Here is a 27,916-nt window from a genome sequence, read left to right as displayed (position 1 = left end):
CTCTTTTCTCTCATCTCCCGGCGCCTTATGGTGCCTGTGAAGGTTTTCACCAATGAGACTCTCTCATTTCATATCTCTCATCTTACGTCGCCTTTCGGTGCCTGTGAAGGTTTTCACCAATGAGACTCTCTCATTTCATATCTCTCATCTTACGTCGCCTTTCGGTGCCTGTGAAGGTTTTCACCGATAAGACTCTCTCATTTTATTTCTTCATTGAAGAATCGGGGTGTTATCGATACGACCCTCTCTTCTGGAGATCCCTTTGACCATCAATTCAATCCCAGTCTTATGATCTCTTCTTTGCTGGGGATTGGTGTATCATTCTCGGCTTTATTTGCCTGACTTGGCATCTCTTGGACATTGATCGGGAGGTCTTTTGGATGTTGATGTTGGTTTTGGTGTGGGGTTAAAGAAAGGCTATGAAAATAATTTGATGGGTGATGTGCTACAACTTTGGAATCAATCCTTTGTTGGAACTTAAAATATAACCTCTGCCCCAGTTTTCTTGCTTGGGGAATTTTTTATTTTTCACACTTATGTTGCGCTATGTGCGTTACGCACACTGTGCCTATTATGCACACTATGTACATTATGCATCCTATATTCACTATGATGTATACTATGACCGAGCCGTGAGGCGCCTACGTATCCTCTTTGAGGAATCAGGTCAAACGTAGTTCCCACGGTTTTGTATTTCTTATGATTTTATCTTCCTTTTTTCTTTTCCTTCTTTTCATTTTCTTTTTCTTTTCTTTTTCTTCTTTTTTTCATGTCTTTTCCATTAGTGATTCCAAAAGAGGGATATGAAAGAATAACTTAAGGCTCAAAGGGGGAAGCAAGGGTTAAAAGTGTTTGGATAGAAGAAAGAATTGCCTCCGTCATCTCATTATCCAATAAATGCCAAATACAAACAAATAAACCAAAAATTGCCATAACTAAAGAAATTACGCATAATATCTCTTGACCGCATCCGAATTGATAGCCATGTCGACACATCTACCTTCGACATCTGTCAAACACAAAGCACCGTTGGACAATACTCTGGTCACGATATAAGGCCCTTGCCAATTTGGGGCGAATTTGCCTTTTGCCTCGACCTGATGTGGGAGGATCTTCTTCAATACCTGCTGCCCTACTTCAAACTTCCTGGGGCGCACCTTCTTATTATATGTTCTTGCCATTCTCTTCTGGTACAGCTGACCATGGCACACTGCTGCCAATCTTTTCTCATCTATCAGGCTCAACTGTTCCAATCGAGCTTTGACCCATTCATCATCATTAATCCCGGCCTCAGCGACAATTCGGAGGGACGGAATTTCGACTTCCGCTGGTATTACGGCCTCAGTTCCGTACACCAACAAATAAGGAGTTGTGCCTATGGAAGTTCGGACGGTAGTGCGGTAACCCAACAAAGCAAAGGGTAATCTCTCGTGCCATTGTCTGGATCCTTCCACCATCTTTCGCAGTATCTTCTTGATATTCTTATTGGCTGCTTCGACCGCTCCATTCCCCTTGGGATGATATGGGGTGGAATTGCGGTGTGTAATCTTGAATTGTTGGCATACCTCTCTCATCAGGCTGCTATTAAGATTCGCACCGTTATCCGTGATGATCACTTTTGGGATCCCAAATCTGCAGATGATATGGGAATGGACAAAGTCCACCACTGCCTTTTTGGTTACTGATTTGAAGGTTTTAGCCTCAACCCATTTGGTGAAGTAATCAATAGTCACTAGAATGAACCTATGACCGTTGGATGCTGCCGGCTCGATGGGCCCAATGACATCCATGCCCCATGCCACAAACGGCCAGGGTGCTGACATCGTATGTAACTCCGTTGGCGGAGAATGAATCAAATCTCCATGTATCTGGCACTGATGGCATTTCCTTACGAAAGTGATACAGTCGTGTTCCATGGTGAGCCAATAACACCCTGTTCGAAGGATCTTTCTTGCCAATACATATCCGCTCATGTGTGGCCCACAAACTCTAGCATGTACCTCTGCCATAACCGTCGTTGCTTGATTGGCATCTATGCATCTCAACAATCCCAAATCCAGGGTTCTTTTGTACAATATTCCTTCGTTAAGGAAGAAACCATTCGACAAACGCCGAAGGGCTCTTTTTTGGTCTCCAGAGGCATGTTCTGGATATATCCCCATTCTGAGGTATTCCTTGATATCATGAAACCAGGGTTCGCCATCTGCTTCTTCTTCTACGGCATTGCAGTAGGCGTGCTGATCACGGACCTGGATGTGCAGAGGATCAACATACATTTTGTCAGGGTGGTGCAGCATTGATGCTAAGGTGGCCAAGGCATCCGCAACCTCATTGTGAACTCTCGGGATGTGTTTGAATTTCACCGATCGAAATTGCTTGCTCAGATCATGCAAGCATTGTCGGTATGGTATGAGTTTTAGATCTCGCGTTTCCCATTCACCCTGAATCTGGTGTACCAAGAGGTCCGAGTCTCCCAAGACCAAGACGTCTTGGACATCCATGTCGGCAGCCAAGCGCAGACCCAGAATGCAAGCCTCATACTCGGCCATATTGTTGGTGCAATAGAAGCGTAGTTGAGCCGTAACAGGATAATGGCGTCCTATTTCAGAAATGAGTACTGCTCCTATTCCAACCCCTTTTGCGTTTGCAGATCCATCGAAGAAAAGCTTCCAACCCGGTTCCTCAGGTAATTCCAACTCATTTGTATGCATCACCTCTTCGTCAGGAAAATACGTTCTTAAGGGCTCGTATTTTTCATCAACGGGATTCTCCGCCAAATGGTCTGCCAGCGCCTGGGCTTTTATGGCCGTCCTCGTCACATAGATGATATCAAACTCTGTGAGCAGAATTTTCCATTTTGCCAACCTTCCCGTGGGCATAGGTTTCTGAAAGATATACTTCAATGGGTCCAAACGGGATATGAGATAAGTAGTATACGAAGGCAGGTAGTGCTTCAACTTCTGAGCTACCCAAGTTAAGGCACAACATGTTTTCTCGAGTTGAGTGTACTTGACCTCATGTACTGTGAATTTCTTGCTAAGATAGTAGATGGCTCGCTCCTTCCTTCCTGTGTCATCGTGTTGCCCCAATACACAACCAAATGAATTTTCCAAGACCGTCAAGTAAAGAATTAGGGGCTTCCCGGGCTTAGGCGGGACCAATACGGGTGGATTAGACAGATACCCTTTGATTTGGTCGAAAGCCTCCTGACACTCTGCCGTCCAACCTACCGCAGCATCCTTTCTCAGCAGCCGAAATATGGGCTCACAAGTTGCTGTGAGTTGAGCAATGAACCTGCTGATGTAATTGAGCCTACCCAGCAAACTCATTACCTCTGTTTTGTTCCTCGGCGGTGGCAAATCTCGGATGGATTCAATTTTGGATGGGTCTAACTCAATTCCCCGTCGACTGACGATGAATCCTAGCAACTTTCCTGATGGAACCCCGAATGCGCATTTGGCCGGGTTAAGCTTGATATCATACCTTCGGAGTCTTTGGAAAAATGTCCTTAGGTCTGCCACATGGTCCTCCTGACGCCAAGATTTGATGATCACATCATCGACGTACACCTCGATTTCTTTGTGTATCATGTCATGAAACACGACAGCCATTGCTCGCATGTACGTTGCCCCGGCGTTCTTTAACCCGAACGGCATTACCCGATAGCAGTAGGTTCCCCATGGCGTAATAAACGCTGTCTTCTCAGCATCCTCCTCGTCCATTAGGATCTGATGATAACCCGCATAGCAATCCACAAAGGATCCGATCTCGCACCCAGCGCAATTATCGATCAGGATATGAATGTTGGGTAACGGAAAATTGTCTTTGGGACTTGCTTTGTTGAGGTTGCGATAGTCGACACACACCCTGATTTTTCCACCCTTCTTTGGGACTGGTACCACATTGGCCAACCACTCGGGATATCGAGTGACCCGAATGACCTGCGCTTGCAACTACTTAATCACTTCTTCTTTGATCTTTACACTCATTTCTGTTTTAAATTTCCTTAGTTTTTGCTTCACCGGAGGGTATGCCGGGTCAGTGGGCAATTTGTGAACCACTAAATTGGTGCTTAATCCAGGCATATCGTCATATGACCATGCAAAAACATCTTTGAATTCCATGAGGGTTTTAATCAATTCTTCTCTGACATTCGGCTCAATGTGGATGCTAATTTTGGTCTCTTGGACGTTATCAGCGTCTCCTAGATTCACAGCCTCAGTGTCATTTAGGTTAGGCTTGGGTTTCTCTTCAAATTGGCACAGTTCTCGGTTTATCTCTTCGAAGGCTTCACCTTCGTCACATTCAGATTCATCATCACAAACGACCTCTTGCATCATTAAGTCGGATTCAGATTGATTTATTAGACTAGGTCGAAGATCCGCTGTGCATGCCATGTCGTTAGAACCAGTAAAAAGAGAACTGTTCAGAAAGAAAAAGAACAAAACAAAATTAAAATGGGACAAAAGAAAAGAACTTTATTAAATTTACGGGATAAAAGGGTTCACACTTTTACAAAAACTAAAGTAAAATTTGGATTACACCCTTGAATAATCCGGACAAAATAAAACACACAAAACATAAATCAAAGCCTACTACCAAGACTCCCCTCGGACAGAAAGAGGAGTAACTGTCCAATTGTTGGTCTTGGCCTCAGGCCCCACAAACTGTATCTCTGCTCTGCTGGAACCTTCTCCAGCCTCCACCATACTGACATCCGTGAATAGCCTCTCGAAACTCTGATTCAGATCTTCATTTATACCGATCAAAGGTCCTCGAATCTTTGGGACCGGCGACCCCTTGGCACTTGCTTTGACAAAAGACCTTGAGAGACGTGGCACTGGTTTAGGCAGAAACCAGACCCTCCTCTTCATTTTTCGCGCTTGCTTCCTATCTGCTGCGGTTGGCTTGAACCCTAATCCGAAAGTCTCCAGATTTTTAGGAAGGGAGACAGGTTGGATAATCCCTTGAAGCTCGACTCCCAGGCCTTTTCCCGGCACAAATCCATTACCTAGCATTTCTGAGACCATCATGACTGTTGCGGCAGCTACCCTAGGGTGCGGGATGATTTCTCCTTCAAAAATTTTGTTGGTCGACCCTGTATCGAAAATCTGGTAGACCCAAGGACCTTTGTCATCAGCGGTCTCTATGAAAGGTACAATGGCTCCGCCCATGGTGCACGTTGTATCCTCGCCGTGTAACACGACCTCTTGTCTTCCCCACTCGAACTTCACCATCTGATGTAGGGTGGAGGGCACCGCCTTGGCTGCATGAATCCAGGGTCGTCCCAACAGCAGGTTATAAGATACTGTGGCGTCTAATACCTGGAATTCCATGGTAAACAGGACTGGACCGATGGTCAGTTCAAGTACAACATCCCCCACAGTGGCTGTTCCATTTCCGTCAAACCCTCGGACACAGATACTGTTCTTGTGGATCCTTCCGTGGTCGATCTTTAACTGGTTCAAGGTAGATAGTGGGCAAATATTGGCGCTTGAGCCGTTATCCACCAATACTCGAGTTACCACCGAGTCTTCACATTTGACAGCTAGGTATAGAGCTTTATTATGCTCCGTACCCTCCACCGGCAGGTCATCATCTGAGAATGTTACCCTGTTCACCTCGAAAATCTTGCTGGCAATGGTTTCCAGGTGGTTTACAGAAATCTCACTGGGTACATGAGCTTCGTTCAATATCTTCAACAGGGCCCGACGATGCTCCTTAAAATAGATCAGTAATGACAACAGTGAGATCTGGGCCGGTGTTTTTCTCAGCTGTTCGACCACAGAATAGTCTTGTACTTTCATCTTCCTCAGGAACTCTTCAGCTTCTTCTTCGGACACAGGTTTCTTGGTTGCAACTGGGTTGGTTCTTCTTAGCTCCACCGGAGCAAAACATCAACCTGATCGAGTCAGCCCTTGCGCTTCACAACTGACTTCTTCCACCTGTTTTTCTTTGTACATCACCACCGCCTTTTCATATTTCCAAGGCACAGCCCTGCTGTCAATCATCGGCAGCTGGACCACAGGCTTTATGGTCACCAGTTCTCTACATACCCCTTTCAACATGACCGCCAGTGTGGGCGGGATCCCTGGTATTACCAACTTGCTTGGCTCGGGTTTGCTTGTTATGGCGGACGGGCTCTTTCCCAATATCACTACCGGCTTGACGTCTTCTCCCTGCGACTGTACACTCGTTCCTCCACTGGTTGAGACTTCTTTCGGGGCGGCTTGGATCATCATCACTGTTTGTGAGGGTTTTCTCAATTCTCCTCCCTCACACACCAACTCAATCATGTGAGTTTCGTGGTGCGCTGGCAGTGGGTTTTGGTTGATGTTAGGAGCTTCTGGTGTCTGGACCTCGATCTTATTGGTGTCAATAAGATCCTGTATGGCATGCCTTAATTTCCAGCACTTCTCGGTATCATGCCCGAGCATCCCTGAACAGTATTCACAACTGATTGATCGATCCAAATTCTGAGGTGGGGGATTTGGTTCTCGAGTCTGGACAGGACTAACCAAACCCAATTGCCTCAGCTTGTGGAACAAAGCGGTGTAGGTTTCTCCCAACTCCGTGAAAGTTCTCTGCTTCCGCAACCTGTCATTCCTAGCATCTGGATTTCCCCGGAAGCCTGCCCCTGAAGGGTTTCTATACGCCCTCGGTGGAGGATAGGTGTTTTGTGGTGGTGCATATATGTTCTGGGGAGCCGGCGCGCGCCATTGTGGGCGAACCGGAGGCTGAGTGTATGCTTGGGCCTGGTGTACGGAACAATGTGGTTCTCGAGGTGGATAGAAATTTTGTGGTGGGTTGTATGGGTAGTTTGACCTGTGAGGTCTGGGTTGGTTGTAGTGCGGCCTGCCAGCCCTGGACCAACTGCCTGCCTCGATCGTGGCAACCTCTTCTTTCTTTCTTCTCAGCGCACCTCCCATGCCGCTTTGAATAGCCTGGGTTGTGGCTTTGAGTGCCGAATAGTTCAAGATCTTGTCAGATCTCAGACCCTCTTCTATCATGACCCCTATCTTGACTACCTCGTTGAAAGATTTTCCAACTGTTGTCACCAAGTGACCAAAGTAGGTTGGATCTAGTGTCTGCAAGAAATAGTCCATCATCTCTCCCTCTCTCATGGGAGGATCGACTCTAGCTGCTTGTTCTCTCCAGCGGAACCCGAACTCGCGAAAACTTTCCCCGGGTTTCTTCCCAGTTCTCAATAATGTGAGACGGTCAGGGACTATCTCGAGATTGTACTGGAAATGACCTGCAAAAGCCTGCGCCAGATCATCCCACGTGTACCACCTGCTGGAATCCTGTCTGGTATACCATTCTAGTGCAGATCCGCTCAGACTTTGGCCGAAATAGGCTATCAACAGCTCATCCTTGCCGCCTGCCCCTCTCATTTTACTACAGAATCCCCGCAAATGTGCCATGGGATCACCGTGCCCTTCATATAAATCAAACTTAGGCATCTTGAACCCAGCCGGGAGTTGGACGTCTGGGAAAGGGCACAGATCTTTGTATGCTACGCTAACTTGATTGCCCAGCCCGTGCAAGTTCCTGAAGGACTGCTCCAGGCTTTTGAACTTTCTCAATACTTCATCCTGTTCAGGGGCCTTAGCCGGCTTCTCAATCTCTGCCGGCACTTCCAAATGTGGATTGTAAGCCTGTGGTTCGGGGGCATGAAACGTAGGCTCGGGGGGATAGTATTGTGTATCGTGAGCCTGAAACAATGGCTCACTGGTCGTTCTTTGCAAAGGGGCTGATGTTGGTCCCACAAAAATGGGAATATTGGGTGTTGGGAGAGGTTGATGGGGTGGTGGAGCTTGGGAATCATGAGGGCTTCTTTCTTGATGATAAAGGGGATTTGGGCGGCTTGTGGAAGGGCCAGAGTGAGGGTACTCCGGCATGTGTCCCAGTGTTTCGGGGCTCTTTTGTGTTTTGGCTAGGGCTAGTTGCATTGCATTCATCTCTAGTCCCATCCTTTCAATCTTTTCCATCGCTTCTTTTAGCAACTGGCTCATTGGCCTTTCTTCCTCATTACTATTCTCTGAAGTAGTCATGCTTGTTGCTACCGGTCCTTTGGATCTGGTTTGGTATGAGTGTGTTGCCAGAGTTCTTTAACAACTAACTTGTCTGGATCAGACAACAACAAACTTTGTTAGCGTTAGATTTTAACAGATTTGATCATAACACATAGAGGATGCAATACACCTAGGCAGTTAACTGTTTCTACATGCTTTGCTTCAAACAACATGCGTCATCCCGGTTTGCTCATTCGTCCCTTTAAAGTATTTTGGGAAACCCTGCGTTTTATTTTATTTGTATTTTCTTTTCTTTATTTATTAAAAGCGTTCGAATCTTATGGGGATTGCCTACGTATCACGTCCCCGCATGAATCAGACCAGGCGTAGTTCTGCTTCAACGTAAAGACACATAGAAATTATTCTGGAATCACTCAATTTCATTATCGAAAATTGCTATTACACATTACTTTAACAAAATAGCAACAGTACAGACTCCACGGTTTTAAACTTGGTTTGAGGAAAAGAAAACAACATATGGGGAAACAACAAACAAAACGAACAAGACTCGATCAAAGACTAATTTTCCAACTTAGGGACCCACGAGGCATCTTTCGGCCCTTTCGCGGCCCTAGGAGTAAGGTCTCTTTGCAAGCTCTTCAACTCGTTCATAATCCGGTGGATGCAGCCCATGATGGAGACAATGAGGGTTTCCCGAGGTGTTTGTTCGCATGCCAAGCATTTCAGGTAGATGTAATGCCCGATCTCGTCAATTCTTGCTCGAATGTTGTCCCTTTCTGCGAACAACTGCCTCATCTGTTGGCTCTTTAATCCTAGCGTTTGTGCATTGGTAGCGAGCTGATCCTGGAACATCTCCATTTGCCTTTCCATCCTGGTCATTGCATTGTAATAGCGTCTTCTGTCGGCTTGGGCATCTTGTGTTTGCTTGAAGATCCACTCTTGCAGAGCGGAATTTGTTTCCTTTACCGCTTTGACGCTCAGTTCACAATCCCTCATGACCTGCTGTAGGCGCTTCCTCCGGGCCATTGTACCTTTTGCCCATTTGACCTTCATCCTTGCTATGCAAGCCTCTGATTGGTCTAATTCTTCTTGGCTCTGGATGACCTGATTTCTCAAACTGGCTATCAATCTTTCGTCGGAGCAACGCTTCTGTCGGTCGATGTTATTCTTACTGGCTTGGCGAAGGCGGGCCTTCAGGGTTTGGTTCTCTTGGGCTAGCTTGTCTTTTTCAGCCTGCTCCTGGGCAACTTGCACATTGTTTTCGAATATAATCCTTTCAACTTGTCGTTTTAGCTTCCTGATTTCAACCAGGTAACCTTCCTCTTTTGCGAGCCAGTCCCATTGTTCTTGTGATGACTCAACAAAATCTTGGAGGTGAGGCCGTTTGGTTGGCCGTTCCACAATGTTCTTCTTGTTATGCCAAGCGAGATAGGCCGGCGAGACTTCACCCCTAGACACATCACCTACCCGAGTATTTGCCGTCAGGTACTGGCATTCACTCCATATGCTACGAACTGTCTTTTCAGGAAATTGGTCGTCACTGCTGACCTCGACGGCATAAGTGCTGAGATCTTCGTCCGGGTGTAGTACTTGACATCTTCCTAACTGTCTCATTACCCTGTAAGGGGCATAAGGTTGAATACCCCTGAGTCCCATCAAGAGGAAGTGAGGACTAGTGGCGGGCATGTATATGATTTCTTCCACAGAAAGCCAACCCAAAGTCCAGTTTATTTGATCTGCGGTGATGACCCGAAGATAGGATACCCATTCTTCAAACCCTCCCGGTGATCGGAAACCTGAAACCCTTAGGTTATAACCCTCGATGCAGCCCCCATTTGTAGACATGTAGCGCATATACTGAGGATGGTAACACAATTGTTCGATCATCCACATCTGTAATAACAAGTTGCACCCCTCGAAGAAGTCTGTTCCGGCCTTACAAGCCGTGAGGGCTCGGTACATTTCTGACACTATCATAGGAGCAAGGATGCTTTTTTCGTTGGTAATAAGGACTTTGACGATTCCAGCCACTTTTAGGTTGATATTTCTATCTTTTCGGGGGAACACCACAAGGCCCAAAAATTCCACCATAAAAGCGAACCGCCTATGCTCATTCCATTTTACCAGATTTCCCCTGCTGCAAACACCACTTTCTGGATCATTAAATCCTCCTATGCTCCCGTACCTCTGGTATATGAATTGCAGGGTAGAAAAACCTCTATCCAGTTTAGCGTACGGGACTCCCTTGCTTATCTTCAACAGATCCATGAATTTGTGTGAATTCACAGCTCTTGGAGCGATCAGGTATTTGTGTCTCAAACCTTCAGTGACGTCCATGTAACCCGCCATTTCTTCTAAGGTTGGGGTGAGTTCAAAATCCGAGAAACGGAACACGTTGTGGGCCGGATCCCAAAATGTAACCAAAGCCTTTATGATGTCGCACCGAGGCCTGACGTTCAGCAAATTAACCAAACCTCCCAGGTGCAGTTTGATCTTGTCTTGCTCTGACTTTTCCAAATCCTCCCACCATAATCGCACTTCCAGAGGTATTTTGCTTCTAACTGTTACCGGAAAACTTGGACTTATGCTCATTCTGCATATTTATTGGGGTGATTAAGCAAAGACCCAGACTCATTGGACTCAAATACCAAATTGACACACCCCTTTTTTTTCCTAGAAAAACGAAATTTGGTTGTTTCCAAAAAGTATGATGTCACCTTAACAACTTTCGTTCTTTGGATTGTACCTATATTTTGAAAAACAAGTTGAGCCCGATGGGGGTTGCCTACGTATCTCGCACCCTGCGAGAATCAAACTGACGTAGTTCAGGCATAAGCCGAATTTTGGAGACACACTATTTTTCTCTTAGAAATGAATCAAAGACTCTTACTTTCTAAAACAAATTAATAAGATACACATTTTTTCTTTTTCTTTTTTTTCAAAATTCTGGCAGAGCTTTAACCATTTTCTGGGTATTGATCTTTCAAGAATAATTATCTCCCTATCCGTTATTCTTTTTTTTTCTCTTTTTTTTTAAACATTCCCGATATTCAGAAACCGGTCAGCATGCAAGCCTTGAAACAAGTAAATGCATAAAGCAAGCAGGATGTAGCAGGATGGTCTTTATTCTCAGGTTGCTTGTCCTAGACGGACCCAGCCCCTGTGCTGAGTCCCCTAAGTCAAATGCATATGATGCAAATAAGCGTTCCTACTAGGGATCCGACATGAAGTTAAGTTATACTAAGCTGTAAAACCTAGGTGTTTGTTCTAGACCTGGCTTACCCGAGCGGACAACTCGAGCCAAGGATGGGAGCTGTGTACCGGTAACCAAAAGGCCATCCGATTTTGCAACTCCTCCGAATCCTCGTTCTATTTTGGCATATGACGCTAACAGAAAGAAGCCACGACCAGCGTGCTCTCCTCAAGAGAGAAGAGAAGGGTTTCGGCACAGTTTATATGTACAGTTCAAACAATATCAAAGCAATTAAAGCAGCATTTGGCACATTAGGCGCGAACACGCAAAATCATATAATAAATAAAGCCAAATAATAACAATTATTTTAAGCTCGAATTCTTAACCCTGAACTAGTGGTTCTGGGTTCCAAATCCCCAGCAGAGTCGCCAGAGCTATCACACCTCCTTTTTCCGCACCCGATGGGGTGCAAGGGAGTTTTTTCCAATTAAAGGACAATCGAAACGGGATTGGTTTAATTATTTCAGAGTCGCCACTTGGGAGATTTAGGGTGTCCCAAGTCACCAATTTTAATCCCGAATCGAGGAAAAGAATGACTCCATATTACAGTCTGCGTACCAGAAATCCGGATAAGGAATTCTGTTAACCCGGGAGAAGGTGTTAAGCATTCCCGAGTTCCGTGGTTCTAGCACGGTCGCTCAACTGTTATATTCGGCTTAATTATCTGATTTTATACAAATATGAACTTGTGTGCAAATTTTATCTTTTAACCGCTTTCATAATTATTATTATTTTACAAGGAATTGCAACGTCGTGAAAACATACCTCGAATCACGTTACATCAATGTACACGTGATTGTTGACATATCTCGACTCGGTTGAGATTTGGATTAGGGTCACATAAATGTGCACCCGAGTTAAGGAAAATAAACTATTAAAGGCGCGCTTAAAGCAACTAGCGTATTGTTATTTTTGGGGAAAGCCATGAAATTCGCTAAACGGCGTGTTCCGAATTCTAAGTATTTTTATACATATGCATTTAGAGGGCCCCGCACTTTGTACATCTTTGTTTGTCGAGGCTCGTCTCATTCCTTATGAAAAGAATTTGCAACGTCATGGAAATGCATCTCAGACCACGCTACAATCAATGTATCCGTGGTTAGAGACACATTTCGATTCCGTTGAGATTCGGATTTGGGTCACATAAATGTGCACCCGAGTTTAAGGAGATAACATTATTAAGTACGCGCTTAAAGAGACTATCGCGTTATTATTCTGGGAGGGCCGTGAGATTTGCTAAACGACCCATCCTGGAAACTGAATGCTTCGATAATATACATTTAACGAGGGCCCCGCAGCTTGCACGTTTTTATTTATTTGTCGAGGCTCATCTCGTTCTTATTTTAAAAGGGTATCCTATAGTAACTACGTTTCTTGTCGCGTTTGTCTCTACTAATCGAAAACAGTAGATAGTCCTAATTAATTACATGCTTGCAAGTTATCTATAACAGAATTCTGAGTACTTGCGCGAAATCAGAAGCACGACCACGTACACAATCAGCCAAACGAATATTAAGGGCCCAAATCCCAAACCAAGCAGTAGCGGTTGGGCCTAGGCCACTATTTTTCGCTGGGAGCCTGCTTGATTTGCTCGACTTGGGCTCAACCTTTGTGAGGTTGAGATTGCAAGCTCTGTGTTCTATGTATTAAAGTATGGTTTAAACAGTTATATGAGCCAATTTATCGGAAGGGGAAGAACTATACTAGTAGTGGATAGTTTACATGCTTGGCCTACATTAAAGAGTATGTTACACAATTTAAACCTAAGTCTGGGATACAACCTACTGCATTAGGAATATTTATCTAACAGCATACATATACAACTAACATTCAATCCTCATACATTGATATTTACTAGGCGTGCAAGTTACCTTCAGTATCCAAACAAAATGTAAACTATCATGCATTACATGATATTCAATATAACAGTCTATGCTTAAAGTAAACAATCTTCAATTCTTCTCTCTTTGCATTCATACTCAACTTCAAGTTACATTGACAGTATTAGTCGTGTACCTGGATGTTTGCACAATAAGAAAAGGAAGAGAAAGAGTATCAGCAGCAAGTAACCAACAACAACAACAGATAGCAACAACACAGCAACACAACCAGCAGCAACTATGTAGCCCACAGGTGCTTGAGCATCAGACAGACAAATCCCAGAAAAAGAGCAATGAACCAACTGAAAACCCAAGATACCAAATGTAACAGCAACAGAAGACCCAATAATCATAAAGCTCAGCAAATACCCAGTACAGTTCCAACAATCAAGAAGGCTAAAACTCAATCCACAGCACACAGAAAACTCAGTGTAGTAACAATCACAGCAGAAAACACACAACCTTCTCTTAACGGAACAGTAATGACCCTAGTTAGAATAACTGACTTGGCCAGAACAGCTCAACCAACTTAGTTCCTTGTGCAGTTTTGGGCAGTGTTTAGTTAAAGTATTCTGAAAATTTTCACTTTGTTTTCTTTTTTCTGAAGACTAAAAAGTCCAGCCCTTTTTAAGTTCTGAAATGGCCTATTTATAAGCCAAACGACCAGTGCAGCTAAGCTGCCTGGATCCTCCCACTTGCAGACTGCCCATACCCTTTAAACCCATCCTTAAGCATCTTTTGATGCCAGCCCTTTTTGTTCCCCACGCCTAGTTTTTCTTTAATAAAGAGTTATGGGTTCATTTAAGTATTCATTTTTAAACCCCATACTCTTGTGTCTTGTTCCCCATTGGTATTAGTTTAATCCCAAATTTAGTACCCTACTTGTCAGCTTATTTAAACTAAGCCTTTTCTGTTCTTTTCAAACCCCAGACTACCCCTGTTAAACCCTGCTTATTACTGCCCTGCCCCTTGCAGCATCAGGGCATTCTGAACTCATGAAAGTTCAAATTCAGGACTGCCCTGGACTGAACCTTTTCAGTCATTTTTGCAATGCAAACAAACTCATTTCAGACAATGCTGGGCATTCAGTCAGTGACAAGGTTCAATTAGTCACGTGAAATTATTAGCTCATTCGATCCATTAGTTATAGAAAACTAATCGACGACGTTTATCGAGTCGACTATACTAATTATAACAGGTAATAATCAGTCGTTCAAATAAACAAACACATACAGGGACCTAAAGGCATCAAACAACTTTTGTTCAATTATTGGAACCTATATGAATTATTTATGCGACGACTAATCTAATCGAACATGTATATCACAGAATACGTTCAAAACATACACAGAAGACAATCGACCAAATAAAAGGTCTTTACAAGGACGGAAGAAATTAAGAAAAGTATCAGAAAATACCGAACAAACACAACAGAACATGCTAACAGACTCATCCACACAAAAACAGAAAAGGAAAACTTACTAGAAAATGTTCAAAGCAGGCCGACCCCAGTCCGAATTAGATTTGACCATTTGAGGCCAAACAAACTCTAACCAGGGTGTTCTCAACCGAGAACACCTTGGTTAAGGTCTATTAGACCTCAAACCCTCTATGAAGCAGGTCGGATTCCTCAGGCTCTTGTGTTCTAAGGTTCAGATTCTCAGATTTGATTTTTTAGAAGTTGTGGGTAGATTTGGACCAAACCAAGCTTGGTTTGGTCACGAGGAGGGTCAGGGGAGTGTCTGGTATGAAGATGGGGTGGTTTGGCATAGATCGAGTTTTGTCTCGAATCTTCAAATCCAGATTCGAGACGATGGGAGGTGATTTGAGGCTAGGGAGTAACGGATCCATGTTCAGGAGAGCGAGGGGGTCTTAGGGTGTTCAGGAGGTGGTCACCGGCGTTCATGCCGCCGGGTTCTGGTGAAAGGGAACCTAGGGCGGCTGCTAGGGTTTGGGGTTTCAGGGCTTGGGGAAGGAGACGAGTGAAGGGTGGGGTTCGGATAGGGGGCGTGGGGTGTGAGGGAAAGCTTATATACGGAGTAGGGGATTGGATCTGAGCCGTTAGATCAGATGATCTCAACGGCTTGGATCTGATGGTAAGAAATGAGACGGGGTCGTTTGATATTTAAACGGGGTCGTTTGGTTTAAGTGAGGGGCTGGGCTGAACCGGTTATTGGGTCGGGTTATGTTAAATGGATCTGGGGGTGTAATCCTGGCCGTCGATCCACTCGAGATCAACGGCCCAGCTTAGACGGGACAGAACGACGCCGTTTGGACCGTGTCCGGGCAGCCTGTGTTTGGGCTGTTTTTGGGCCTTAAAATTTTGAAACAAATAGGCCCAATCCGATTTTTCTAAATAATTTGCACTCTTTTTCTTTATTTTCTAATTTTAAAATTCAACTAAATTAAAATGAGTTTAAAACACACACTAATCAACACTTAACACAACCATCACACACGTATTACAAATTCTTTAAATGATTAAATCACAGCCTAAAATAAAAGACGCATATTTTGTGAATTTTCTTTTAATGACTGAATTATGGCTTAATTAACATGACATACATATTTTGTATTTTACTTGATAAGATAAAAATGAAAAATGGACAGAACCACGAGCGACTACCAGCATATATCACGTAAAATCAAAAATTGTACAACGAGGAATCAATGATTGTATTTTGGAGTGATTGTCCGTGGAGCAAAAAATCACGTGCTTACAACAAGTACCCTATTCCGCTAATGGCAGACTTGTTCGATAGGCTAGGTGGTGCGACGGTATTCACCAAAATAGACCTAAAGATAGGTTATTGGCAAGTTTAGATTGCGGAGGGTGATGAACACAAGATGGCCTGTATGGCAAGATATGAGTGGTATGACTTCCTAGTTATGCCCTTCGGCTTGACTAATACTTCATCCACATTTTGCACCCTGATGAACCAAGTCTTCCGAGAGTACATTGACGAATTTGTGGTGGTCTACTTGGATGACATTATGGTATATAGCCAAACACTGGAAGAACACCTGGAGCACTTCCGAAAGGTCCTAGACCGATTGCGGGAGCATGAATTATATGCAAAGCTATCCAAGTGTTCCTTTGCTAAAAACAGATTGACATCCTCGGACATGTCATTGAGGAAGGGAGGATCAATATGGACCAACCGAAGATTCAGGCTATCATAGATTGGCCGCCACCTAAGGATATCCACGCCTTGAGGGCATTCTTTGGCCTATGCAATGTCTATCGTCGATTTGTGAAAAATTACTCCCTCATCGCAGTGCCATTGACAAAACTCCTAAAGAAGGTCACGCCTTGAGATTGGGGACCCAAGGCGAGCGGAGGCCTTCAATGCATTGAAAGAGGCTATGTCTAGTAGCCCCATCTTGGCCCTCCCTGATTTGGCCAAGCCATTTAAGGTACAAACTGATGACTTTGACTATGCCCTTGGTGGAGTCTTGCTACAAGAAGGGCATCATGTAGCGTACCATAGCCAAAAGCTGAAGGATGCAGAGCGCTGCTATGCCGCCCATGAGAAAGAATTAATGGTTGTCGTTCATTCCTTACGCCTTTGAAAGCACTATCTGCTGGAACCCCATTCGTGGTCAAGACAGACAACACAGTTGTTATTCATTTTATGACCCAACCGAAGCTGAATGGTCGACAAGACAAGTGGAAGGAACTCCTAATGGAATTTCACTTCAACTTGGAGCACCGAAGTGGGAAGACTAATCATGTTGCTGATGCGCTCAGTCGGAGAGCTGATCTAGCATCGGTGTGCTTACTCACCACTCTAAGGGGAATAAAGTATCCACCACCATAAAAGACCAGATACATGATCTACTCATCAAGGATCCCGTTGCACAGAATTTGGTTGATTTGGTAGGACACGGCAAGACTCGTCAGTTCTACATGGAAGATGGGTTCCTGAAAGTAAAAGGGAACCGACTTTATGTTCCTAAAGGAGGAGATCTGCGAAGGACTCTTCTTACGAAATGCCACGATACTTTATGGATCATCCATCCCAGTGAATAACGCACCATGGAATTACTTCACGCGCATATTATTGGCCTCAAATGACTGATGACATCGCTCAGTATGTGAAGACTTGTCTAGTATGCCAGAAGGACAAGTCAGACTGCTTGACACAAGCGGGACTCTTGGAATCACTAGCTTTCCCAAAGAGACCTTGGAGAAGCGTTTCCCTGGATTTCATCGCCGAATTTCCCAAGGTTGGAGATCTCACAACTATCTTGGTTGTGGTGGATCGGTTTCCCCAGTACGCAACATTTATAGTAACCCCAAAATATATCTCAGTAGAAGATACAACTCGACTCTTTTTCTCTCATGTTGTGAAATATTGGGGCTTGCCTAAAGACATCGTTATTGATCGCGACTCACACTTCACAAGCAATTTTTGGACCCAACTCTTTAAGTGCCTCGGGTCAAAATTGAGTCACAACTCAAGTTTTCACCCGCAATTTGATGGCCAGACGGAGTAGTTCAATGGCATGCTGGAGGAATATCTCCGCCACTTTGTAACCGGATCGCAGAAGAATTGGGTGAAGCTTCTAGATATTGCTCAACTATGTTTTAATTCACAAAAAACTCTAGTACAAACAAAAGCTCTTTTAAAATTATTACCGGACAACAATCGCTACTCCCATACACTATAAATGCACCAAACATGTCAAAATCTCCTTGAGCTGCTAGCTTTTCAAAAGAATGGAAACAAAATTTGAAGATAGTACAGAGCTATCTTGTCAAAGCCCAAAAGCGGATGAAGAGACATGCTGATCAGAATCGTCGCTTTGTTGAATATCAAACAGGAGACAAAGTGATGGTCAAGATCCCAAAGCGGTACTTTTCTGCAGGGATCCATGACCTTTGCCTATTGCAAAAATATATTGGACCCTTGTCTATTGAAAGACGCATTGGGAAAGTTATATATCGGGTGGATACCCCATCTTGGTGGAAAATTCATCCTGTCTTCCATGTCAGTCTTTTGAAACCTTTTCGAGAAGACTCAGAGGATCCTTCACAGAACCAACTCACAATACCCAGTATTTGAGGCCCCAATTCAACCGGGAAAAGGCGTGTTGAAGTTATTCTAGATAATCGAGTAATTCACGCCTCAAGGAAAGATCACCAAGAGTTCTTGGTGAAATAGCAGAGCTGTGATGCAGAGGAGAATACTTGAGAGAGGAGAACAAACCTCAAAGCCTACAAGAGCCTTATTGATGATTATCTTGCAAGTAAGGTGCCGAGGATCGCCAACTCAGGTGGGGGAGAATGTCATGGGCGACTTTCCAGCCATGCCCCATGGCCCCTTGGACGCGCCCCATGACGTCCTAGCAAGCCTCCCAACGCCTAGCGCCATGGATGGCCCCATGGTCTTGGCTGCGCCAAGTGACAAGCGCACATGTGCCTCCGTCGCCCCATCAATAGCGCTCGCCAGCGCCCAGCCACAGGCAAATGCCAACAGTGCCGCACGCGCATACCGTGATGCCCAAGACAAGGTTGCTGACAATGGACCTGTTTCTACCTTGTAGAAATCTAAGTCATTTTCATTGTAAATATAGAGTAGTTTTATTTCATGTACTTCCATTATGTTCCTCTAGCTTAGTTAGGTCAAGTCTTGTAACTTTGGTTTATTTTTTTTAAGCATTATTAGGGGGATCAAGCAATCAAACTTTCTAGCAAACAAACTATTCTCTATATTGGTGTCTCTCACCCTCGACACCGTGTTGCTTTTCTGTAATAGCTTTCATTAATGCAATCAAGCTTTCTTTCATTCTCATTTCTATTCTCTCAATTGCTCTTGACATTGATTTTCTTATACGGCACTGACATTCTCGTCTAGCGTACGGAGGGGACCTCAATTGGCAGATAGTAACTGCACTGACATCAATTGATTTGCCTTACGTCGTCCTTTCCAGGAATCTCAAGAAGGCGCTGCGTAACATAATACATGATTGAGGTAAGAGGTATACCTCGATAAAATTATGATGTTGGACATAAAAATCACCTAAATTCATTGTTGCTTTAGGACACGTTGAAACATAATAAGATCAGTTTAACCAAATACTTGACTTGATAAAAACGAACAAATGATAGATCAAGATTTTACTGTACATTTGGGATCCTATCACAAATAAATAGGCATGATCACTTATCAGAAATGAGGGTAATACTAATTTATATGTTGTTACTTGTTACTCTGAAGCAACAGGCGTATGACAATTATCCTCACTAATAAATTTCTTTTTTTGGTTCTCACTTGCTGTTCGATATTCGTATTCGAGCTCAACTAATTCAGATTTAACCGAGAAAATCCTAGCTTGAGAGTGAAACGTTCACTAATACAGGCGAATAGACATCTCTTGCCTCCAATGCTTGTTTAATCTTTATCATTTCGAGTCAATTTCACAACAAGAGTTGGGGTTGCTAAATTTTTATTGAGGATGACATTATTCTATATATAATTGAATAATTCTTCATGTGCTTTCCAGTTTTACATCAATCTATTCTCCACTTTAAAATAAGTATATACCAACTAGCTATTTTTGTTTCGAATCCCTTGTTTTTAACAAGTGCGGTATAATATGTTACCTATTTTATTTTTCAATATTATGATTGCTATAAGTATTTACCCGTTATTATTGTATTTAAATGAACCTTTTAATGCAGTTGAGTGTTTATACGATCCAACACTCAGCCAATCAAAACTATTCTTAAGTTCGATTCAACAAGTGGTTATTATTATCTTACCTATGATATGACTGTTAGATTTTGTCATTTATGTTACTTTAATTGTGGTTATTATAGGTTTGTTTGGTTAGCATTTCAAATTAGGTGTCAACACAACTTAAGTAAATTGAATTGTGACATTTACTCACTCTAAATATTAATATTTGTTCGAACTCTTTCTAATTTTTTCTGTATTGCTTTAAAGAAACTAGCTAGAGAAAAACAACAAGAGAAACACTTCAGTAAAAATTAGTCAAAGTCAACTATATGAATAGTCTCTATATTATTTTTATTTGAGTTTAGTTTATTTCAATACTTAATAATTTATCATTTAAGATAAATTTAGAATTCTCTAATATTGTATATTCTGTTTATTGCTTGGGTTTCAAGCTTTCTCAAAATTGAAAGAGTATCGCTCTCGCCTTAGTTGGTAATGCGTAAATATAGAAAAAATGACATTGTATAGCCGCTGTAAAAATAATAGCCGAAAAAATGTATAAAAGGTATATATATATATGTACGCACATTCTGTATATTATGTACAAAAATTAAACAATTTTTATACACTTTTTCGACTACCAGATATAATTAGTTTCTGGCGTAGGCTAAAAGTGATAATATCCCGCATATATACATGGTAATGCTATTTTCTGCACCAGAAATTTGGATAAATGAAAAACCTCATATTCCCTATAGAGGCAAGTTTGTCCTTTCAGGCTAATTTTAAGATTAAATGTAACATTTCCAAGCTACATACTAATCCGGGCTTTTAAAAAAACAGTAAATCACGTAGAAGCTCTTTTTGTTGATTATATAACAAGGAATTTCTAGAGAGAACAACTCGGTGAACAAAGCATTCAGCATTCACATACGGTTCGAGCAAGGGACGCACTTCAAAGGACATGATATAAACAATCTACCCTAACATAAGAGTTAGTGGCTACTTCTACGGCTCGAACCAGTGACTTATAGGTCACACGAAGACAATTTTAACATTGCTCTAGGGCATTCCCAGAGAGTACTCCGAATAACTAAAAGGCACAGCAGCTTCATACGAACCAAAACAAAAATTAGAGGTTTTCAAAATGGCAAGGCTTCCTAGTTTACGAAGGGAAGTAAAATGGCGCCACATGCCTCTTGCAAGATGCTTGTTATAAGCATAAGTTTTTAAGCTAAATAAGATACTGATATTTGTTCAACCAAACAGAAACATAAATTTGGAGCATTTACTTAATAACAAAGATAGTTTTTCTAACAAATCAATGCCCAACAACAGAATCAAGAATCCATCCAGAAACCAAGAACTTCCAATCACTCAAGTCAGTTAGCCGCAGCAACAACGGCAAGCTCATTCCTTCCAAGAAATACATCACTTAGGACTGTCTCTGATCGCAAGGAGACTTCTACAAACTTTAGAGCCTGCCAATCAATTATAAGCAATCGTCATAAAAAGGCAATGCCATTATTGAAAGAGCTCAACTTCTATACACTGACATTGTAAAACCTTTTTACACTATAAGACTACAATGACCTACTAGGGATGACAATGGGGCAGGACCTTAACGGACAAGGCAGGGCCTTAATGGGTCAGGGCAAGCAATACTTAGACAGGGCAAGGCAAGTCAAAATACATTTTTTAGAATGGGGTAGGGTGGAGATGGGCAAGGAGTTATAAAAAGGTCAAAAGTTATAAAAAATTGAATAGAATCTTGTAAAATGGAAAATAAAGTTTAAAAAAATGAAGAAAAGTCTAAACAAGGCAGGGCAGGGCTTAATAGGGCGGGACGGGGCAGGGCAAAAACTAGAAAAATACTAGACAAGGCCGGGCCAGGCAGGTCAAAAGCTTAGTAGGCACAGCTTGCCCTGCCTTACCCAATTGCCATCCCTAGACCTGCAACAACTTGTTACTCTTATAACTAGTCTAATTTGCTTAAACAAAATATACTAAAAGTAAATGACCCCCTAAACAGTTAAAATACATAGAAAGCAGAGATTCACTTCTTTACCTCATTAACACCAAACTCCACAGTCCTTACTTCAAGCTTAGAAGTTGATACAGGATTATTGACCATATTGAGCTTCGACAAGCCAGATATTAAAGATAAAGGCCTTACGAACAAATTATCAGTTACCATATAAGTGATTAGTCCTTTAACATAACCCTCATCACTATCCAAAAGCTTGTTTGGAATAGCTTCAGACATGCTTGTAAGCTCTGTCATAATATAAATAATCACAATAAGGACAAGCAGATAAAGTATTTGTGATAGTGATAAGAAGAAGAAAAAAAAAAAAAAAAACTGAGAAAGTAGTCCTCTCCTTTCCAATTTATGTGACCTCTTTCTTTTTTGGCCCGTTCAAAACAACCGAACCCTTTCAAACAGCGGCGTATCTCGGATTTTAAGAGTATGGGTGTACTATACTACCGTTTGGTTTGACTCCATCAAAATTTTGCAATGACAATAAGTTCTTAACAAATTTTCATACCTTAAAAGTGATTAATAATAGCATCGTTATTTGAGGAAAACTCACTTCACAAATCAAAGAAAAATTAGAAGGAAAATATAAAGTAGAGAAATGATAAAGAAATCGGTTAGAGGGCGATTATTGTTCGTAAAAATGTTGAGATAGAAAGAGGGATAAGGAGGAGATGTGAATTAAGATTTTTTTTTTTTATAGGAATTTTCAAGAATGAACCAAAAAAGAAACTGGAAAAAAGGAGAAAAGAATAAACATAAAAGAAAGAAAAGATAAATCAATAAACAAAAAAAAAACCACAAAATGGAACCTAAAAAGAAAAGAACGAAAAGGAAGACAAAAAAAGAAAAGACAAAATATATAAAGGAAAACAGAAGACAGAGGATTTGAACCCTTAACCTGGGCCATCAGAGGGGCACACAGCCACCAATGGACCAAAGTGGCATCTTGCGCATGGGTTCACCCACATCTGATTAAGTACTATACCACAAGAATTTATACACACTCTAGGGATGGGAGCATGGGTTCACGTGAACCCGCACCCCTCCATGTAAATCCGCCTCAGTTTTCAAAGTTGGAAACAATCTAACTTAAACTTATTATTCTACCCTTAATGAGAAGTTTTTATAGTTACACAAATAGACATATTTAATACCACAAGTTTCAAAAGAATAATAGCCACAGAAATATTATGACTCTAGTGTCACAAGTTTTAAAAGTCCTCATTTTATTTTCTTAAATTCCGTGCCCAGTCAAAGAGATTCATATAAATTGAAACGAGGAGAGTACTACTACTCTGACAAAAACCTATTAACCAAAACAGTTTACTTCAGACACCAGATGCATAGACAAAAAAATAAATTACCGTGCAATAACTGCAAGGCTTCAGACCAAGATTTTGATCCACTTGCCAAGAGGAGTTCATCCTTTGTTTGATTTGAGTGCATGTAAGCTTCATTTAAATTTTTAACACTTCTGTATATATTTCCAATACAGCCAACCATAGTTCTTATACTTCTATCAGTAGTAGTTCGGTTGATAATAGTTCCAGTTGGAAGTTGAAGTAAGCTGATCAGGAAACAAAAGAAGTCCTTTCCAGCTTCAACAAAGAGGACTCTTTTAGCTTTATTGTCAACTATAAGCTTCACACTGCAATTTTCTCCTGCCAAAAACTTAACAAATAAGGTGTCTACTGATTCAAATTCTGAATTAGTACTACTTTTAAATTAGAAAAAGGTTCTACTGCATGCATGGGCGGATGTAGTGTGTTGCCATGTGTTACCAACAGGTTCAATTGAACCCATATCATTAAAATTGCAAAAATAGAAGATATGAACCCATAACTTTAAAATATAATAGGTTCAATACTAAAACCTTTAAAAGTTGAACCCATAGAATTTAAATCCTGCATGGGGATAAAAGAAGGAGATGGTTGAATGTTGGTAGTGATTTTAAGCGCGGGCAACTAGGATGGAACTTTTGAATATTGGTCAATCAAATCCAATATTTTCGACATGAAACAGACACCTATGTACAATGCATTCCACGCTAAAAAATGAACTCAACAACAATAACAACATACCCAATGTAGTCCTACAAGTGAGCTTTGGGGAGGGTAATGTGTACGCATACCTTAATCTTACCTTATGAAGATAGAGAGACTATTTTCGATAGCCCTCAGCTCAAGGAACAATGAAAATAAAACAACAAATAATAACAACAACAAGATAATACAGTAACAGAAGCGAATGACACAACATGTAGTAATAAAGAACCAAGAATAAGAAAATAATAAGAATAGAACTAATACTACTTGGTAAGCCAAGGGGAAACTCACGATTACTCATCAACTTTTAACCCTAATTCTCGACCTACACACCTTTCTATCGAGGGTCTGCATACACATTACCCTATGCTAAAAAAATGCACTCATCAAATATAAATTATGAATCTCTAATGGTTAATTGACAATTAGTATAAGTACTGGTTTCCTTAAATGAATTTTTTCCCATTCAATTTGGTGACAAACATACCATGCATGCACATTAACTTTATGGATAACTCTAGCTAATTACGCAAATAATGTCAAACCTATAATACTATTACGAACACCAATTTGCAACCAAATGACAAGAATCACTAACCATCTTTGGATTTTCTCCAACCAGTCTGCCGAAGAAAAATGTCAGTTAGAACTGTTTCTGACTTCAAAGAAACCAGCAAGAACTCGTGCTCCTAGATTTGGTTGAAGAAACAAAAAGATAAAACATTAATCATGTCCTACAAATCAAACAATACAGAAAGAGAGGGAATTATACAAAAATAATTTCGTCAAAAGTATTTGAAAGTTTTTTTTTTTCAATTCCACCCTTACTACAAAAAGGAGTATTAAATATTCATTTAAGCGAGAAATAAGGATAATCTAGTCATATTCTTTTACGATATATGCTAGCTAGTAAATGATTTTCTTAATGTCTGTGCTAATTAGTTGTTTTGTCATTTTAAATAAAATGAAGGCAAGTGATATTCAAAGACACAAAGATCGCCCTACCAAATCACAACAACAAACCCAGTGAAATCTAACAAGTGGGGTCTAGGAAAGGTAATGTGTACGCAAACCTTACACCTACCTTATGAGATAGAGATGTTGTTTCGGATAGACTTTCGGCTCAAGAACAGTGAAAATGAAGCAATAAACAGACAAAATCAACAATAAGGCAATAAGACAACAGAAGCAAATGGTGCCCTACCAAATCACTGATCTGAAAATCAATTATCCTTTCTTCTACTGCATCAATTTGGGGCTTTAATGCTTTTAACACGGGGATTGCAAAGGCTGCAGAAGATGGTGTAACAAAGAGATTATCTGTGATCATCCATGTCATAATATCCTGGACATTACCAAGCTCATTAAGCTGCATGTAATTAGAACCCGAGTTTTTCATAATCGGGATTATGTTGCCAAGAGAACCACACACGGATTTAATACTAGGCTGCCCAACAAAACATCCAATTGGTAATTTGAGTAGGTTAAATAAGAAATCAACGAAGTCTTTTCCAGTTTCAGCAAACAGAACTCTATGAGCTTTGCTATCAACCAACAGCTTCAAGCAAATGTTTCCCTTTTCCATGACTTTCCCCATATATTAACAACCTAATGACAAAACAAGAATATTCATCAGTCCACTTCCAAGAATGTACTAATTGATCAGATACATCATCGATCAAAGAATAAGCAAGAAGAGGTTATTATATATGGTTTTTTACAATAAACAAGAAGGCCTTAGAATAATCTACGCAAAGAAAAAATAGTTTTCATGTTAAAGTAAGTTGATCAATTATCACCAGAAATATAAATTGTGAAAATATGTTCCCTGTACCAATGTTGAATACTAAGCACAAGAAGTCAATCAAATACCTAGTATGCAACTGTGGAAAGAAGAAGAAAATAACAGAGAGTAGAAGCGAGACTGCAGCGATTTGTACTCAGAAATTCTGATGGGGAAATTCATATGGTTCTTAATGAAGAGCAACTAAAAGGTCTGTACTTAATTATTAGGGAAATGCAACCTTTGGTCTTTCCTATGTGAGCAATTGAAAGGTCTGTACTTAATTATTAGGGATTGGTCTTGCGTTTACAAATTCAAAAATAAAATTATTAGTTAAACAAGTTAAGGAAAACTAAAATTAAATTAGAAAAGTTTTACAGCAAGAAACTTACTTGGGAGAACTCAAGGATTGAATTAGTACAAATCAATATTTGCAATGATTTGTGAAGAGAAATCATTATTACCAACTTTGCCGCATAAGGATTGAACTAAAAGCTCATCATCAGTCGGGTAAAACTGAAACCCGGGTGGCAAACTTAGTTGTGAAAGAAGGTCCGTTTCCTGAACACCCATTATTATTATTCTAGGCAGCAAAAACTAAGCAAGCAAATGGTTAAAATTGTAGAGAGAGAACTGTAAGAAGCGTTCAGAAAATTGGGAGGAGGGGTGTCCGACGGGTTATGGGTGGTCTTTTTTTTCCTTTTTTTTTTTTTTTTTGTTGTTGTAGGATTGGTTCTTTTACTCGCAAAAAAACACGTGTTATGTCCGTTAAGTTTAAACTTTGAAAGATGACACACATATATATATATTTACTTAAAAGGAAAGAAGTCAGACATGAGATTTTGCCATGTGTCACGTGCATAAAATATCATGTTGCATTTTTAGGACAAATTAGTTAATTTAGGTGAAAGTAGTTTCTCTTTTTAAATCTTGAACTTGAAAATATTTAATTAGCTATTTAATATTTTAAATAAAAAGTAGTTTTTACTGTTTTATTGGAAAAACGTAGCGCTTCAATCCCACGCCATTAGTTAGTTTAGGTGAAATTACTTTTTTTTAAAAAAATTTGAATTTAAAAACAATTAATAGGTATATTATTAAATTAAAAAAACCAGTAGTTTCTACGCTATTTGCCCTAGAAAGAGGAATTGGAATTCGGCGCTTCAGACCTACGCCCTTCCTTCGTCTATTTACCCTAGAAATCGTAATCCTACAAATTCGGCTTCTATCCCACGATCTCTCACCATGATTTCAACTCCTCACCCGCGCATTCCTCTTTCCTACATTCTCAGTAACATGATTTCATAGTTTTCTCAATTCAGTTTTCTACTTTTACAATATATATACTTCTATTCTTTCTCCCTCTTCTGCATATCAAACAGCAATTGTCGACTACAAGAGGTGATCGGTATGATTTGTATTTCATAAACAATCTTTATTACAGTTGAGATTGTATTTCTTGATAGATTTTTCTGTGAAGTTTGTTGGACCCTTGTCTATTGAAAGACGCATTGGGAAAGTTATATATCGGGTGGATACCCCAACTTGGTGGAAAATTCATCCTGTCTTCCATGTCAGTCTTTTGAAACCTTTTCGAGAAGACACAGACGATCCTTCACAGAACCAACTCACAATACCTAGTGTTCGACGCCCCAATTCAACCGGGAAAAGGCGTGTTGAAGTTATTCTCGATGATCGAGTGATTCACACCTCAAGGAAAGATCACCAAGAGTTCTTGGTGAAATGGCAGGGTTGTGATACAGAGGAGAATACTTGGGAGAGGGGAACAAACCTCAAAGCCTACAAGAGCCTTATTGATGACTATCTTGCAAGTAAGGTGCCGAGTATCGCCAACTCAGGTGGGGGAGAATGTCATGGGCGGCTTTCCAGCCATGCCTCATGGCCCCTTGGACGCGCACCATGACGTCCTAGCAAGCCTCCCAACGCCTAGCGCCATGGATGGCCCCATGGTCTTGGCTGCGCCAAATGACAAGCGCGCATGTGCCTCCGTCGCCCCATCAATAGCACTCGCCAGCGCCCAGCCACAGGCAAATGCCAACAGTGCCGCACGCGCATACCGTGATGCCCAAGACAAGGTTGCTGACAATGGACCTGTTTCTACCTTGTAGAAATCTAAGTCATTTTCATTGTAAATATAGAGTAGTTTTATTTCATGTACTTCCATTATGTTC

At 41.4% G+C, this 27,916-nt stretch overlaps 1 protein-coding gene across 3 annotated transcripts; it reads right to left on the bottom strand.

Annotated features, from left to right (window-relative positions):
* Positions 1 to 21,074: 21,074 nt before the first annotated feature.
* Positions 21,075 to 26,315, bottom strand: LOC107763974 (uncharacterized). 3 transcript variants are annotated; one of them, XM_016582492.2, is made up of 6 exons: positions 26,189 to 26,315; positions 25,146 to 25,549; positions 24,540 to 24,630; positions 23,261 to 23,557; positions 21,924 to 22,132; positions 21,075 to 21,336 (listed from the first exon to the last, which is right to left on the bottom strand). In XM_016582492.2, exons 2-6 carry the CDS (start codon positions 25,536 to 25,538, stop codon positions 21,238 to 21,240), a joined length of 1,089 nt encoding a protein of 362 aa, XP_016437978.1. In that variant the 5' UTR covers positions 25,539 to 25,549; positions 26,189 to 26,315; the 3' UTR covers positions 21,075 to 21,237. The 3 variants fall into 3 exon arrangements, with proteins under 3 accessions (XP_016437978.1, XP_016437975.1, XP_016437976.1); XM_016582489.2 differs by having other exon boundaries at positions 26,117 to 26,276; XM_016582490.2 differs by lacking the exon at positions 26,189 to 26,315 and adding an exon at positions 25,814 to 25,948.
* Positions 26,316 to 27,916: the final 1,601 nt, after the last annotated feature.

This window comes from Nicotiana tabacum, chromosome 10, assembly GCF_000715075.1.
Source record: "Nicotiana tabacum cultivar K326 chromosome 10, ASM71507v2, whole genome shotgun sequence".
Lineage (NCBI taxonomy): Eukaryota > Viridiplantae > Streptophyta > Magnoliopsida > Solanales > Solanaceae > Nicotiana > Nicotiana tabacum.
The sequence above is the reverse complement of the archived record's forward strand: the minus strand, read 5'-3'. Positions and strand labels throughout refer to the sequence as shown.